Raw genomic sequence first — 18,577 nt, forward strand, 5'->3', positions numbered from 1 at the left:
TCATCCTCGGCTTAGACTTCCTCTCCGCACATTCTGCTCTCATGGATTGTTCCGCCAGTACTCTCCGCCTTGACCTGCCTGTTCTGGATCCCGCTGAACCACACCCCAGTCGCCTCAGTTCCGTCGACTTCGTTCGCTTGCCACCTTCGGCACTGACTTACGTTGACTTATAGTGTCATCCCCACCAGTGCCCGACGGTCACTACATCGCGGCTCCTATGCAAGACGTCTTACTTACACACGGGATCAAAGTACCTCATACCGTTTTCTCTATTACGGCGAATTGCGTCTGCCTGCCAGTGGTCAATTTTGGCTTGACGACACAAGTACTGCCACGAGGGATGTCTCTGGCCCAGCTTTGCTCATTCGAGGATCACTCAGTAGCATCTATTGCAGTAGACAAGAATTCAGCTGATCCTCCTCTACCATCGCAGTCGGCAACTTGTACCTTCGCCGACTTACAAAAAGTTATTGCGCCCGACTTGCCGTCCGAGCACGCTCGTGAGCTCTACCGCGTTCTGTTTTCCTACCACGATATATTTTACTTTAACGATCGTCCTTTGGCCCACACTACAGCTGTTAAACATTGCATTAATACCGGCGATGCCCCTCCTATTCATCGCCGCCCGTGTCGAGTGTCACCGGCTGAGCGTCATGTCATTCATGCCGAAGTTCGCAAAATGCTTGCCAAGAACGTTATTGAACCGTCATGTAGTCGATGGGCGTCACCTGTTGTACTGGTCAAAAAGAAGGATGGCTCATGGCGCTTTTGCGTGGATTATCGGCACCTTAACAGGGTTACCAAAAAGGACGTGTATCCCCTACCTCGGATTGATGACGCCCTTGACTGCCTCCACGGTGCTCGATATTTCTCCTCTATTGACCTTCACTCCAGCTACAGGCAGATTGCCGTGGACGATCTCGACCGCGAGAAAACTGCTTTTGTAACACCCGACGGTCTTTATCAATTCAAAGTGATGCCGTTCGGTCTATGTAACGCTCCTGACACTTTTGAACGCATGATGGACTCCATTCTTCACGGTTAATTTCAAATGGCGCACGTGCCTATGCTACTTGGACGACGTTATAGTATTCTCCCCAACATTCGCTACGCACCTCCAGCGCCTCTCAGCAGTCCTGGACGTCTTTCGGCGAGCCGGTCTGCTACTCAACGCATCGAAGTGCCAATTCGGCCGTCGCCAGATTACCGTCCTTGGGCATCTCCTTGACGCGAACGGAGTGCAACCGGACCCAGGCAAGATTCATGCTGTTACGCACTTCCCTGTTCCAAAGTGTGTCAAGGATGTGCGCAGCTTCATCGGCCTTTGCTCGTACTTCCGCCGTTTCGTGAAAAATTTCGCCGCCATAGCACGACCACTAATCGAGCTTTTAAAAAAAGACGCCCCTTTCCAGTGGACCGATAACGAGGCCTCTGCAATCTCGCATCCAATCGACCTTCTCACAGCGCCTCCCGTTCTCACCCGCGGAGCGCAACTATTCCATCACTGAGCGTGAGTGTCTGGCCCTAGTTTGGGTGGTTGCGAAATTTTGCCCATACTTATATGGCCGACTCTTTTCCATTGTCACAGACCATCACGCGCTTTGCTAGCTATGCTCACTGAAAGATCCTACAGGAACACTTGGTCGCTGGGCCTTATGCCTCCAAGAATATTCGTATACTGTCACCTACAAATCTGGCCGACTACACAAGGACGCTGACTGCCTGTCTCGCTACCCGGTAGACGAGCCTGACGACGCCGACAGTAGTGGCACCAACGGCATTTTCTCTGTGTCTGCCTTCGCTAACATTGCCTATGAGCAGTACCGAGACCTATCGCTGCGAGCACTCATCAAGCGTCTGCGCTCAACACCTACCGACGCATCCGTTCGCCGATATGTCCTCCAGGGCGGCATTCTGTATCGAAGGAACTTCCTCCCTGACGGCTCTGATATTCTTTTTGCCGTGCGAAAACATCTACGACAGACTGTGCTCTTTCAGGTGCATGACGCACCCACTGCAGGATATCTTGGGGTAACCCGCACGTACGACCGCGTCCGCCGTCGCTTCTATTGGCCTCGTCTCGCTCGCTTCGTCCGACTCTATGCTGTTGCCTGTGATCCCTGCCAGCGTCGGAAAACACCTCAGGTGCTACATGCCGGTCATCTCCAGCCGAGCACCATCCCTGTGGAACCGTTCTTTCGTGTTGGATTAGACCTCCTCGGTCCCTTTCCCACGTCATCCTCTGGGAACAAATGGGTAGCCGTCGCAACTGATTACACCACCCGATAAGCTATCACGCGGGCTCTCCCTACCAGTTGCGCCACTGATGTCGCGGACTTTCTCTTGCATGACAATATCTTACTTCATGGCGCCCCGCGACAGCTGCTTACTGACCGTGGTCGAAACTTCTCGAAAGTTATCGCCGACATTGTGCGTTCCTGCTCCATTCAACACAAACTGACTACCTCATACCATCCTCAAACTGACAGAACGGTTAAACCGCATTCTTACCGATATGCTGTCCAAGTACGTTTGCAATGACCACCACTACTGGGACATTGCACTTCCTTACGTAACATTTGCGTACAATTCTTCCCGGCACGACACCGCCGGATTTTCTCCATTTTATCTACTGCACGGTCGTGAACCGACCTTACCCCTAGCCACGGCACTTCCTCCTGCTGCGATCTCAACAAGCGAGTATGCGCGCGACGCCATCGCCCTCGCCGACCATGCACGCCAGCTTGCCCGTGCTGGACTGACGGCCTCACAAACCACTCAGCAGTGTCAGTACAACGCCCGCCATCGTGACGTACAGTATTCGCATGGTGCGTCGTGCTCCTGTGGTCGCCCTCTCGGACTTTCAAAGAAGCTCCTTTCGCGATTCACAGGGCTCTACCGCGTGCTGCGCCAGGTGACGCCTGTGGCGTACGAAATTGCTCCTGTGGATTCAACCTCGTCCTCTCCTCTGGCATCTAGTGATGTCGTGCATGTCAGTAGGCTCAAGGCCTACTACACTGCTTCCGAGTCCGGCCTTTAGTCGCTCCGGGACGGCGCTTTTGCCACCGGGGGTAGTGCTACGGAACAGTATTTGCGATCACAAAGAGGCGAGCAGTGTGAATACGACGACGACGATTAGAGGCTAGCGCGGGCTGTTGCCTCTTGGCCAAGCGCGGCGTATTTTCTTGTAAATATACTTGTATATAGCTTTTCATCTGCGGCTTTCTACGTAACAATAAAAACATACCAATTGGTTTGGCGTCTACGTGCGGCACCTGAAGATATACTAATGGACGCGCAACTGCTCTGGCTGCTGCCGTCACGTGAAATTATGCTTTTTTACGAGCTGTTGCATCAATGAAAGCGATGGCATGTACGGTGCAAGCAACAATAATTGCTATCCACTATCACGTTGTCACTGCACTTGAGCAGCAATGTGCCAACGGTACCTTTCTAAAAACGAATCAAAAACCAATCGAATAATTTTTGAATACTAGACAGCTTCTTACAATACAGTGCTGTTCCGCTAAATATCGCTCCAAAGATTATTAAATTTCATACAGCAACCAAACAAGATCCCAACGCTATGCATTGAAGTAACCTCCTATATACGCAGCACCGATGACAATATTGATGGTGGTATTTCGTAGCCATCTCTTACGTAAACGTCAGGCATTCAAACTAAACAAAATGCTGAGAAAATGGCAGCTTTACCAATGAAGTGAGAGTACCAGAGTACTGTCAAGAGCATAGTCAACAGAGGATAGGATAGGAATAAACTTTATTTGTCCAACGGTTGTTGATGTTGGTGCCCGGGGCTAGGCTGCCAGGGGTCCATGGCCCGAGGAAGATCTTTCGAGATCCTCGGCAACGGCCCTGGCCCGCTGGACGGCCCACTCCTGGTCTTCGGGTGCCTCGCTGAGGAGGGCGGCTTGCCATCTCTCAGCGAGGCGCCCCGCTTCAAAGGGTTCCGCTGTTGTATTCCCCCTTCCTCTTTGTCCTTGTTCCACGTGGCGTTGGCATTCCCAAAGCACATGGGCCATATCGGCCCGTTCGTGCACGCACCCCGGGCAGCCCGGCGACGGGTGCAGCGCGGGCCACAGGCGGTGCAGGTGGTAGGGGTTGGCGAAAGTGCCCGTCTGCAACCGTCTTAGGTCGACCGCCTGGGACCTGTCTAGACGCCCGTGGGGTTGTGGATATTTTCTTCTTTCTTTCCTGTAGTGACCAGTCACCTCTCTGTACGTTGCCGGAAACTCCTTGACATCGCAGTCGACGTCCGCGTGATCCCCAGCTCCGTCCGCCGCGATTTGTGTTGTATTGGTAACGACAGCGGCCGCGTCAGACGGAGTGGCAGCCGCCGTCGCCGTCACTCCTCCGCTGGGGTCCCGCACAACAACGGCAGCGGCTGCCCTCTGGGTGACCGCGTCGCGGCGGTTAAGTTGCCTCGCGACGATGTGGGCGAGCTCGTTGTGGTTAGGTGGAGTGTCGTTGCGTCTTCGGCCGTTAGCAATGTTGGTGTCATTGTTGCTGTTACTGCCAAGCTCCCCGACGTGCGCGGGGAACCACTTGAGGGACTTGTTTGTAATGGTGCCGGATCCGAAGTCCCCGGCCCGGGCGTTGAGCATGCGCGCCACATCCGCGGACACCCAACCTTTGATGTAATTCCGAATCGCTGATTTGGAGTCGCTGATAATCAGGTTATCCTCCGCACCTCCGTGGAGTACCGCGAGGGCTATGGCCATCTCTTCCGCTGCTTCGGCCGATGGCAGCCTCGCTGATGCCGTGACTCGGATCGTTCCCTTTGTATCTACGACTGCCATGGAGAAGGCGGGCGCCGCCGCCGTCAGCCGGCCGTGTCGATGTTGCCGTTGTTGCTGCTGCCGTTGTTGTCGTAGTAGCTGTAGTGGTGGTGGTGCTCGTAACTGTGGCTCGCCTCGCACATTCCCTTGTAGCGGTGGTGGTGGTCGACGTTCCTCATCGCCATCAGAGTCACCGACTGGCCGCGGGTACCTGGCTGCATCGACGAAGAGGACGCCTTCTTGTCTTCCATGCTTCTCGAGGATTGCTACCGCCCTGCGTATACGTCTTTGCACGTCATGCACCGGGTGCATATTCTTCGGCATGTTTTCCGTCTGTATGGCGTCCCTGACTTCCGGTAGCAGTGATTCTTTCAGTCCACGCGCCTCGTGATATCGAAACCCGAGCAAGTCCAGGATTCGTCTTCCCGTTACGGTGCTGGACAGCCTCTCCAGTTGCGCGATTCTCTGCGCCTCGGCGATCTCCTCGAGGGTGTTGTGTACACCCAACTCGAGGAGCCTATGGGTTGGCGTGTACTGGGGTACTCCCAGGGCGGTCTTGAACGCCCTGCGGATCGCCACGTTCAGCTTGTCGGTTTCGCTCCTGTTCCAGTCGGCGTATGCGGCGACGTACGCTATGTGGCTCAGCGCGTACGCCTGTATCAGCCTCGTAACGTTGTGTTCCTTCATTCCTTTCTTCTTGTTCGCGACCCGCCGCACGAGGTGTGTGGCGGCGGCCATTTTCTTCTGCAGTCGGGCAACCAGCTCGCGGTTGGCACCGTTCTCTTCCAGCCACAGGCCGAGCACTCGCAACTCGGACACCGTCGGTATTCGGGTCCCCTCCCTCGTCGTGACGCGGACGCCCAAACGACGAGCGTCTAGCACGGCCTGCGGAAGGGGTCCTTTCTTGCGCGGCCTGTGGAGCAGGATCTCCGACTTGTCGGGTGAGCAGACGAGTCCCGTGTCTTCGAGGTGCCGCTCCACCTCCCGGACGGCCCGCTGCAGTCGGTCTTGCATTTCGCCGACGCTCGTGTTCTCCGTGGTCCACACCGTCACGTCATCTGCGTATATGGTATGACTGATGCCCTCTATCGCGTCAAGACGTTCCGCCAGGCCGATCATGACGAGGCTGAAAAGCATGGGGGAGAGTACGGAGCCCTGCGGCGTTCCCGCACCACCCATTCGGACCGTTCGTGGTGGGGCCCCGTCGATCTTGACTGTCGCCTCGCGCCCATTCAGGAAGCTGCTGACATATCGGTGGAACCTCGCCCCGAGATCGAGTCGGCTGATCTTGTCCAGTATGGCCATGTGCTTCACAGTGTCGAAGGCGCTCTTGAGGTCTAGCCCGAGTAGGGCGCGCACGTGCGTGCTCGGAGCGTTCACGACCTGTTCTTTGATCTGCAGCATGGCGTCCTGCGTTGAAAGTCAACAGAAACAACTGCAATAGAATGCGATAGATCAACCAAGTGTTTAACCATACGATGATATCAAATTGATGGCACATGAGCATCGCTGTCACGTAACCATAAACAAACATTTATTCGAAATCAATGTTTTGCCCACGGTAGTGATAAAGCTTTGGTTATTCGTTTCAAACGCGCAGCGTAAGCGTGTAAAGAAGAAAATGGACCTCGCGCTGTCTTTTATTTTCCTTATCGAGCACATACTCGTCGGTACTGATTATTGGAAATGTATTCGATAAATATTCGCTATATAGAACATTCGCACACGAATATTTCCACACCCCTATTTCAAAGCCACAGGCGTTCACTGCCTTGCAGTTTCGCGCTCAGCGTGCTTAATAGCGTTCTCACGTCGAGACAATCGTAGCACTGATGAGCCGCAAGCTGACGTAGTTATTAAACGATTTTAGCCCCTCCTATACAAGTAAGGTTAAACCATTTCGAAGCGCGCAGTGCATGAAGATATCTTGCGGCGCAGTAATTGAGACATTACGAGTAAATGTGAAGCGTTTACACATTCTTAGAGACAACATAATATTGCAAGAGGTGAATACCGTGGTTCTATCGTTCCATTCTAGATAGGGTAGTGTTGCATGAGGACTAACTGTAGCCATTTGACACAGCACAGTTCCGGCTGTTATATTTCACTTCTGCGAAAAAGAAATTGCTTTAACGTAAATAAATAAAGTATAACAAGAACGCTTTAAAACACGTAAACACTCACACATACAAGAGCTAAACAACAAACACATGAAACTTAACGACGTGAGAGAGTGACTGCACAAAGATTGTGCTTAGTACTTCGAACGTGTCTATCCTGATAAAAATGTATTTCACTGCACTGAAAGCTATCCTTTCAAGGCCGCTAACTAGCCATGGTCCAATTATTGTCCGAATGGGCAATGATGGCTCCGCAGAGCACTTAGTTTAAAGCGCAGCTGGTGCATTTGGTAGGCGTAAACGGGGCAGTGCAGCAGCACGTGGGATATGTCCTCGTACTGCACTCCGCAGGAACACGGCGAGGAGCTTTCACGATACATTTTATAGAAGAAAGTGCTTTATGTGTGTCGCAACAAAGTGAAGGTGCTGAAATATTTTCGCACTTTGCGATACTTTCCCATGTACACTGAATGTCAGCCCAAACTCCGCGGCATAAAAAATTATGTTTTTGCCTCTTGGTTGAACCATGCTGCAGTTTATCTTTTCGCATGGCGTTTTCGTAAGATGTTTCTAACTTCGTTGTTGAACAGCAGACTGGCGTATTCTCTATTTTCGTGTTCATGTTTGGCAATTCTCCTGTTCTGTCTTAATTTTTTTCTTTATGATTGTTCTCAGCTGTCCAGGCGAGCGCAGTGCTAGCTAGCTCTGGCTTTGACCTTGTACACAGCCTTCCCTTACTCTTAATTCGACACGCTAACACATTTTCCCTCGTTTCCGCATCCTCCCGCCTCACACCCTCTCCCCTTTAGAAGAACCCCACCTATATATACTGTGGCGAGGAAACCATACGTTGCCTTGAAGAAAAGTCCACTTGTCGAAACGTTGGCTCCTGCATTCACCTTGTTCACGTTTTGCTCATCGGCTTGAATTTCCATCTCCCGCATTGCCCGTTTTTTCTCACGATATGACAGTGCACGATATAGGATACTGAAGGACACAGGAACCATAGCGGCAGTAACCTGCCACGTTCACAATAACTAAAAGTTTCCAAGGCCGCGAGCCAACATATGCTTCAGGAAGGCGAGCGCTAGTAGCCCTCCGAAAATTTCCAGAAGAGAATAATATTGTTAGAAACTTTTGATTGCAGTTTCTCGTTCTCTCTGTGCCCGTAACCATTAACATTGCTCTGCCCTGTCCTGGTCTATTTTGTAGTTATTGTATGACAGCTCACCTTATGTTCTAGAGTATGACTTCTGCTGTGATTCGTATTTATTGCCTTTGAGATTACTTGCTGTTCTTATGTGCTGTGAATTGTCTCTTGTACATTTATGCGAAATGCCCTTATGTTGAAATTTGTTTCTGATGTCATTCTTGTGGAAAACTGCTTTAGGGCATTTATGTCAGCTGATTGTCTGGTATTTTTGTTGTGCCTTTCTTTCGTTGATTACCGACTTGTTATTTGATAATCAGTATGATATTTAGCATATACCTGTTCTACCAGAAAATGAGTAGCAGGTTCCGCCTGAAGTCACCTACATCTCCCAATTATCATGCATTAAAGACTGCATATGTGTGACAGCTAGTGAAGGTAGTTTAAAAATAATTTGCAGTAGCAACAACAAACCATTCATTTCTTTATTTATCGCTTACATCATACATTTCGACAGTGATCATACGTAAGCAGTGTAGTTGAGAAAGTTCAACAAAATAATGTTTGTCTAAGCCATGCATATTTGCGAGTTTGTTACCTACACATGGTGTGCAGAATACAATCACCTTGTGGTAAATAAAGCTTCTGAAGGTAATAAGCTAGTAGATGCAAATGGTTTTGTATCCGTTTTTGCTCTAGCAAGAAAGTGAACTGTTGTGACAGAGCAGAAAATATTTATAGCCACGCTCCATATTTTAGGTGTACTGATGGTGGGAAAAGCACGGGACATCGGAGCAGTTTGGCTGCAGCACAGCGTACCCCAGTTCGTCCAGGACGTTGGCAATGACTATCTGTACCCAGAAAATGGACGAGAGAATGGCCAGCTGTTCCTGTGCATTACGTTTCCTATACAAGATGTGGAGCGCATCGGTACGGCAATATCTTTCTATTTTTTGCCATGCCTTAAAGGAAGACTCAACGTAGAAAATAGTTTCCAGGTGTCTCAAATTTAGGTAATTTATAGCAAATTACCGTGGTCAACTCAGCCACTTCCGGTTACTTCTTATGTGCAACGAAGGGAATGGCTGTCTCTTCTTGTTTCTTTTAACGAGAAGCTTTCTTTGCAAACCTTCCAGTACTTTCCTGACCGTGGCTGCCGCCTGCTGCTGATACCGCGCATGCGCTATCGCCGAATAGCTAAGGCTCGGATGGATGGATAAATAGATTCTATGAGCGTCCCCTTCGGAACAGGGTGGTGGGTTGCTCCACTAAGCCCTTGTTATTATATTGTATTAATGTCCTACATATATTAAAAACGAAAAAAGAAAGAAAAAACACGAAACATTCCCATAACCAAATTTTCGGAACTCCTATTCTGAACTTCATTTTTGTACTCCTACATTGTTTGTCCTTTCCCTACTTTTCCTCCACCTTACTTCCAATCACCTCTTAATCTCTAATGCGGACATGTATACTTTCCCCCTGCTCTCGCTGAACCCAGGCGTTTCAAGGAGGCCAGAGGTGCCTAAATAGACCGCTGGGCAGATACTATCACATTATAATAAAACATGCTCCATTGTTTCCCTAGCCTTGCCACAGCAAGAACAGGCATATTGTTCCTTGTTGTAACTCGCTTTATAAGTGCGAGTTTTAAAGCATCCTGATCTTGCTTCGAAAAGTGTTTCTCTTTGAGTCATCATAAATTGTTTCTTTCCTGATTTCGTTTTTCCCTCTTAAGTAGTTATTAATAGCAGTTGAGATTATCTCAGCCTCTCTGATTTGCCGCTTGACGTTCTTTGTGGCCATGTTGATGGTCATACAAGTCGTATACTTGCTGGTAAGCATCCTAGCTCTTTTCCTCCGCTGTGACTCAAGGTTTTTCCTGTACAAATACGTGAACACTCTCCCAGCCCATTTGCTTTCTTCGATGTTCCTCAGTCGTTCTTCATAATCAATTTTACTGTGAGCTTCCCTCACTTCTAAACTTGCCCAGCCCATATAACCCTGCATAGCTTCATTTGTTGTCTTCCCGTGAGCGTCCAATACGAGGCGTCCCACTGACCTTTGGTTGCCATCGAGTCCTGGTTGCACCCCTGATTTTAAGCAAAGAACCGCATTTCCAAATGTAAGTTCGGGAACCATCACACTTTTCCCAATACCCCGGAGAACCACATACCTATTGTATCCCCATAGCGTTCTGTGTTTCATTATGGCTGCATTTCTCTTCCGCTTTACTGTTGTTGTTTTCTTCCTGTGTTTTCATATATCTATTCTTTTCGTTTATCCATATACCAAGGTATTTATATTCTTTGACGCGATGTATTACCTGGCCCTGTATTGACAATGCCTGTTCACTCTTTTCCTTGAATATCACACCACCTAATTTTTCAATGCTAAATTTCAGACCTAAATTCTCGCCTTCCTATCGACACATATTAGCGAGACGTTGCATATCACTTTGCTTGTTAGCTAGCAACACAATGACGTCTGCATAAAACAAAGCTAGAAGCTGCTGCTCCACTGCTGTACCCGTCTGTTTGTATGAGAGATTAAACCCGATATTACTTCCCTGTAGCGCCCTTTCCATCCTCACTATGTACATTATAACAGCAGTGGGGATAAAAGGGCACCCCTGTCTCAGTCCGTTGATGAAATCAACTTTCTCCTAGCTCCTGATCCCTTCCTATTCAACGAAAACAGTATTTTCTAGGTAAATCTCGCTCAAAAGCTGTATACAATCTTCGCCTATGTCATCCCCTTCCAGAATATCCCACACAATGTTGCGGTCTACGTTGTGATACGCTCCTGTAATGTCTAAAAACACCACGTATAACGGTCTCTTTTCTACTCTGGATATTTCAATACACTGAGTAAGGACAAATAAGTTATCATCCAGACGCCTACCTATTCTGAAGCCATCCTGAAGTTCTCCCAAAATGCCATTATTATCTGCCCATGCTTGCAGCTTTAATAGCCTGCAATGCTTACCTGTGACTTCTATGTCTCTCGCTTTTACCTTTATAAATTAAATTCATTCTACTTTGTTGCCAACTGTCTGGTATTCGTCTATTTTTTAAAGTTTTTTTCTGCTGTTTTCAACAGAGCTTCCTTACCTTTCGGTACTAGTTCATTATTCTCGGCTGCTGTAGGGCGGCGCCATCTAGGAACGCTCGCTCGCACTACTTCACCTGCGGACGCAGAAGGTAGCGGGGAGAAGCCGGCCTGCGCAGGCGGGTCTTTGGCCACTGTTGGAGAGAGCGAAAGGTGAGCGATTAGAGAGGGGAGAGATGGAAACGGAGGAGATGGCCCTCCATGAGATTACCTCACATGGCTAGAGTTACTGGGCTTCTTCAATTTTTCACTTCTGGCTACCCTCGGGCTGCCAGAGCTAACCAGAGCACCTTCTTTTTTCTCGGGTTGCTGCGCCCACCACGCCACGTACTTCCGCCGGGCGTTCGTTTTACTCGAGCCGGACGCAGGTAGTAAGGTGAAGGGTAGAAACCATGAACGGTGGCGGTCGGGGCCATGGTGAAGCCCCGGCCGACGGGCTCCCCCTCTGTTTACCAGGTACCCGCAGGGGCGTCTGCGTAAGCAGGCGTTTGGTGTGTTGCGACACCACGTACCCGAGCACATGAGGGTTGGACGCTCCCGCGTGTAGCCGTGCGCGGCCTAGCCGTGTCCGGGGAAAGGGGGATCCTGGGGTTCAGCCAATGCCGGGTGTTCGGACCTTTAAGGCCCCCCGGCGGAGGCAACACACCTCTTTGGCCTCTGCTTCACGTAGACGGCACCCCCGGACTGACCCACCCGGGGGAATTCGGCAGTCGCGTTCTCCTGTTCTCCTCTCGAATCTTCGACTTTCTCTCTCGCCTTTTTCATCTTTCCTGTCTTCTCTTCACTTCTCCTCACTTCCTAGTTTCCCTGCGGCAAGGGTTAACCTTGTGTGGCTGGCCAGCCTTGGCTATGCTGTATTTGCTTATAGCAGCGATGTACAGCTGCCGTTGGCAGGGTTTCTTTTGCAGGAACTTCTGTCACGTCCCCCTGTTGGGCTCCATGGTGGCTGGTTGGCATCGCGGCCGAAAACCCAACTATACTTATGGAAAATGCTTTTCCTAAACTACCTGCGAGCGGACTGCGAGCGGACTGACAGACAGATACGCGGACGTACCGGACCACCTCAGGAAAACCATTATGTGGGACGACTGCCAAAAAATATGGATCCCAACCTACACGAAAACAGGCGAAAAGGTAGGGCCGAATACGTTGAGAGAACGCTAGCCCAGCTAGACAATACAGTATACACGGACGCCACCGTATATCCACACGGAAGAGAACGCGTGGCCGCGACGGTAGTGGTTAACAAGGAAGGAAACCCGATTACGTATGCCACGGCAAAGGTCGCTGGCACAGCGGAGGCCGAGGAAATTGCCGTGGCGCTGGCGGCAGCGGAAGGTTATAGAACAGGCCGATCTCTCAACATACTGACGGACTCAAAAGAGGTGTGCAGGAACTACACCAGAGGCAGAATCAGCAAAACTGCTCTCAGAATACTCAGCGGAGCCACCTCCGCCGAGAAGGAAATGCCCAGGCACAAACTAATCTGGATCCCGGGTCACGTAGGCATAGGGGGGAACGAAAGGGCAGACAGCCTAGCTCGAGGCGAAGCATTCCGAGCTGGGCGGTCGAATGCCCCGGAGACCCACCTACAGGCTTGCGAGTGGGGATACGCAGAGACCCTGAACTTACATAGAGGAACTAGAATTAGATATCCGCCACCACACAAAGACCTCACAAAGGAGGAAGCGACCAGTTGGCGCAGACTACAAACTCCTTCCCCAACTTACACGTGCTCAATAAGATGTTTCCGACACAATACAGGGCCACCTGCCCTTGGTGCGGTGCCAAACCTACACTCTACCATCACCTGGGAGTGCGAACGCAACAAAGCATTCCACAAACATGAACACCCGAGTGCGCAGCAATGGGAGAGTCGGCTCACCAGCAGCGAGCTCACGGCCCAAAGGGCCCTAGCGCAGCACGCGAGCGATGCAGCACGACTCAGTGGAGCCTTGGAATAGGGGATCACCCTTGCTGAAGAGAAGTCTCAAGTCGCCAGCGCCAAGAAGATGAAGACGACGTAGACCTCGTAACCGCGAAACTCTTGAAAGACTCAAAAGTTTTCACTCACTCACTCAGTTTTTCGGACGACAAGTCCACAACTTTCTTCGATTCCACGTGATTCACTCAGAAAAGCCAGACAAACTAGTGCATAACATTTCACCGTTCCTTGTTGCGAAGTCTTTGACTGAAGTTTTTGGAACAGGATATAAGGCGTCGAGAATGACAAGTGGTGATCTCCTCTTGGAGCTCCACGATCAGAAGCAGTATGAGAAACTGCCGAAACTTGTGTCATTTGGGGAGACCCAAGTAACAGCAACCCCGCACCGTACCATGAACACCACCCACGGCGTTGTCTCGGACGATGACTTGCTAGAGCTCACTGAAGCTGAACTCTTGGAGGGCTTCAGTGAACAGAATGTCATAAATGTTAAGCGAATTAAGATGAGGCGAGATGGTAAAGAGATCAAGACGAAACACCTCATACTCACTTTCGGTTCAAGTGTCCTCCCCGAGTCCATCGAGGCCGGTTATATCAAAGTTCGTGTTAGGCCATACGTGCCCAATCCTTTTAGATGCTTTAAGTGCCAAAGGTTCGGCAACAGTTCACAGAACTGTCGAGGCCGGCTTATATGTGCCAAGTGCAATGACAATGAACATCCCTCCGAAACATGCCAGAACACTCCACATTGTGTCAACTGTGATGGCGAGCATGCCGCATACTCGCGGTCCTGCCCGTCCTGGAAAAGAGAAAAAGAGATTGTGACAATCAAAGTCAAACAAAACATATCTTTCAAGGAGGCACGTAGGCGGGTGTCATACCTGTCTAAGAGCAGCTTAGCCGATGTGGCGCGTAAGGGGGCAGCGTCACAACGGCCTCCGGCGGCTGTCCGACCCACAGGCAGTGAGTCGGCAGTTACGCCATCTGCCGCTGCGGCGGTTGCAGCTAGCGCTGCTCCGTCAACACAGCAGAGGGGACGATCGACCCCGAAGGTGGGCGCAGCCGAGGCTGCCCCAACCTCCCCGGCCCCTTCCAGCGCTGGCAACAGCAGGCGCAGCCAAATTCCGCACGGTGCCCTATCGACCTCCGGTCTGGTGGGCGCAGGGGTCTTGCCCTCCAATGCGGAACTCTCTCTTGTAACTTCTCGCTCGCAAGTGCACGTGTCCGGCGCCTCACAAGAGACAATGGACAGTACACCCATCCTCAAGGCGCACCGAGCGCCTAAGGAGCGGCGAGGCTTATCCACAAACACAACCCAAAAGTGCTGCGTCTACAGGAAACACATCTAAAAACACAACACAGAAACTTTCTCCGACAGCATGTTAGTTTTCGCAAAGATCGCGATGATGCAATCGCATCATCGGGCGGTGTTGCAATTGTAATTCAAAAAAGCATAGCGTGTCAACGTTTACAGCTACGAACGGCCCTTGAGGCAGTGGCGGTTCGAGTTGTTCTGCTAAACAAACTTATCACTATTTGCTCGCTTTATATACCCTCACATTACAAACTAAGCAAACATGAATTTCAGTCCTTTATAGATGAATTGCCAGAACCTTATATTGTTCTTGGCGATTTCAATATACATAACTTCCTGTGGCGCGACCCACGTATAGATGCGCGAGGACGTCTATTGAACAGTTCCTTTTTACTCCTGGTGCGTGCCTGTTGAATAAGAAGGAGCACACATATTACTCCCTTGCAAACAGAACCTATTCTTCAATAGATCTTAGCATAGTTTCCCCGTCTGCACTACCTGAACTTGAATGGGAAGTTACCGACAACCCTTACGGCAGCGACCACTTCCCTATACAGCTAAGATCATCTAAAGAAAACGAATATCCACCACACGCTCCTAGGTTGAGACAGCTGATTGGGAGAAATTTCGATCTCTTACTTGTATCTCATGGGCTGACATGTCTTCGTTAGGAATTGATGCTGCGCTGGAGTTCTTTACAGCCTTTATAATAGATGTCGCATCTAAATGCATATCAGAAGTAAATGGCTTGGCGTGCAAACAGGGTGTCCCATGGTGGAACGACGATTGTAGGATCGCGCGTAAAAAACACAACAAAGCGTGGGGTTTGCTACACGCTTTTCCCACTGCGGAGAATCTTATTAACCTTAAGAAAGTAAAATCCCAAGGCACGCGAACCCGCCCACAGGCCAGACGAGAAAGTTGGCAGAAGTTTCTATCGCGTATCAACTCGTTTACTGATGAGGCCAAAGCCTGGCACAGTGTTAATAGGATAAGAGGGCGACAAGCATATTCACTCCCTTTGGTAAACACACAAGGCGATGCCCTACAAGGTCAGGCGGACTCACTTGGGGAGCACTTTGAGAGCGTGTCAAGTGCCAACCATTACTCACAATCCTTTCTGAAATATAAACAAATAGAAGAATGTAAGCCACTCATAAGAAAATGTCGACAGAATGAACCATACAACTGCCCTTTTAGTTTTGCCGAGTAGAGAGCTGCCTTGAGCGCATGCTAGAGTTCTGCGCGGGGATCTGACAGAATCATGTATGAAATGATGAAAAACACAAAGACACCGAAGTTACACTACTCAATTTTCAACACCATTTGGGCTGCAGGATACCTTCCAACTGCATGGAAAGAAGCCATTGTGATCCCTGTTTTGAAACAAGGCAAAGATCCTTCCTCAGTGGCAAGTTACCGCCCGATAACCCTGACAAGTTGCCTTTGTAAGGTATTTGAAAAATGATCAATCGGCGACTCATTCATTTCCTTGAACTGAGCAAAATCCTTTATCCCTATCAGTGCGGCTTCAGAGAAGGGCGCTCCACAACTGACCATCTTGTACGTGTACAAGCAAATATCCGGGACGCATTCATACATAAACAGTTCTTCCTATCAATATTTCTCGATATGGAAAAGACGTATGACACAACGTGGCGTTACGGAATCTTAAGAGACCTGTCAGAAATGGGCATCCACGGTAATATGCTTAATATAATAGAAAGCCATCTGTCAAATCGTACCTTCCGGGTAAAAGTCTGCAATGCACTCTCACGTCCTTTTACGCAAGAAACGGGTGTACCCCAAGGAGGCGTGCTCAGCTGCACACTCTTCATCGTGCAGATGAACACGCTTCGCGCTTCATTAACACCGGCCATCTTTTACTCTGTCTACGTGGACGACATTCAAATAGCTTTCAAATCTTCTAACGTCGCAGTGCGCGAGAGACAGGTACAGCATGGCCTGAACAAAGTCTCAATGTGGGCAGACAAGAATGGATTTAAGATCAATCCTAACAAAAGCTCTTGTGTTCTTTTTACAAGAAAGAGAGGCCTGTTTCCGGATCCTTCCTTAGAACTGTCTGGACACCAAATACCTGTCAACAAAGAGCACAAATTCCTGGGTATTATACTTGACAACAGACTCACTTTCATTCCACACATTAAATATCTGAAAGAAAAATGTCTAAAAACAATGAGCTTGATGAAACTTCTATCCCAGACTCCATGGGGCAGTGACAGGAAGTGTTTAATGAATCTCTATAAAAGCCTCATTCGATCACGATTAGACTATGGTGCCGTGATTTATCACTCTACCGCCCCGAGCGCGCTAAAGATGCTAGACCCAGTCCACCATCTAGAAACCCGACTGGCCACTGGCGCTTTCAGAACAAGTCCCATACAAAGTATATGTAGAATCAAATGAGTGGTCACTTCATCTGCAGAGAACATACATCAGCCAAGTCCACTCCAATCCTCAACATCCCTGTTTTAATACCGTTAACGATATGACATATGCTACACTTTTTGGTAATCTTCCCTCCGTAAGACAGCCTTTCTCGCTGCGTGTGGGGGAGCTTAGTCATGAAATGCATGTCCCACTCCTCGAGCTTAGCCTAATGCATCCAGCCAAGCTGCTACCTCCTTGGGAGTGGCAGCTGATACAATGCGATATATCTTTCATGCAAGTTACAAAACACGCTCCAGAGATTGAAATCCAAAGGCATTTCCGGGAACTCCAGTACAAACACTCCTGCACGGAGTTCTACACAGACGCATCGAAGACACACGACGGGGTGTCTATGCAGCCGTCGGTCTATCCTTCTGGGAATCCGACGTACTGCATCCGGAAACTAGTATCTTTACGGCTGAGGCCTACGCATTGTTGTCGGCTGTAAAGCATATAAATAAATCTAAACTCCATAAATGAGTTATATATACGGACTCCCTTAGTGTTGTGAAGGCATTGATGTGTTTCTGTAACCGCAAAAATCCGGTAATTAATGAACGATACTCCGTCCTGTGTAAAGCATATATATCTAACCAACATGTTGATTATATGCTGGGTGCCTGGACATAGGGGCATTGAGGGTAACGTTCTAGCGGACCAGATGGCCACACCAATTTCATTGCATTCAGTTAATCCTACTGCTTCGGTCCCTGTCACAGACCTGAAGCCTTTCTTAAGAAGGAAACTGCGAAACCACTGGCAACGTATGTGGGACGCAGAAGTAAATAACAAACTGCACGTGATAAAGCCACAGTTAGGTTCTTGGCCCTCCGTAACAAAATCACAGCGAACAGATGTCCTATTCTGTCGCCTGACAATAGGACACACATTTGGCACGCATAACTTTTTACTCACTGAAAATGATCCTCCAACCTGCGGTAGATGCGGGGAGATGCTGACCGTCCTCCACGTCCTCCTGGAGTCTCGGGCAGCCGAATATGAGAGAAAGAAACATTTTTCCATAGCATACCGGCAGCACATCCCCCTACATCCCGTAATGTTACTCGGCTCAGAACCGCTATTTGACACCAACGCAGTCCTAAGTTTTCTGAAAGATGTTGTGTTGCATGTTGTTAGCCCCACATGTCCGTAGCGGGTCCTCTCTTCAGAGGATGCCGCTGTGATAGCTCTTTCGTAGAGCACATGCCTCTGGGCCCTTCTGTTTCAAGGGCTCTGGCGAGGCAGCAGTGCTCCAAGTAATTTTACCACCTTATATATTTTCTATTTTGCATCATTCTTCTACGATGGATTTCAATGCTCATAGTATTCGTCATTAGTCATCGCCATAATCTTATAGCACGTAGATTTTACGCACTTTATAGCGACTATTTTTAGGCCCCTATACAGCCAAGTCACATCTTTTTCACAGAACTCATCTCAGCGAAATCACGAACACTGTCTTGGCGCTCTTTGGCCATACCTGGTCCTTGCGCCACTACACCACACACATTCATTCGAGCCGGATAGTTCTGGCTACCCGCAGGCTGCTAGAATCAGCCAGTACAATTTTGATACGGCTGCTCTCTTTAAGTTCTCTGGCTAGCAGACAACTAAAAGAGGCGATGAGCGCTCGGCGCCATGTTTGTGGGGACTTGATGGATTGCAACACGGGCGCTTGAGTACTTT

General features: G+C 49.5%; 1 protein-coding gene across 1 annotated transcript in view; it reads left to right on the forward strand.

Moving 5' to 3' along the window:
• Positions 1-18,577, forward strand: part of LOC126534634 (plancitoxin-1-like) — a 126,316-nt gene that overhangs the window by 46,642 nt on the left and 61,097 nt on the right. The window contains exon 4 of the mRNA XM_050181905.2: positions 8,829-8,999. Coding sequence (XP_050037862.1) covers positions 8,829-8,999 — 171 coding nt within the window. The remainder of the gene's footprint in view (positions 1-8,828; positions 9,000-18,577) is intronic.

The sequence above is a fragment of the Dermacentor andersoni genome, chromosome 7, assembly GCF_023375885.2.
Source record: "Dermacentor andersoni chromosome 7, qqDerAnde1_hic_scaffold, whole genome shotgun sequence".
Taxonomy (NCBI): Eukaryota; Metazoa; Arthropoda; class Arachnida; order Ixodida; family Ixodidae; genus Dermacentor; species Dermacentor andersoni.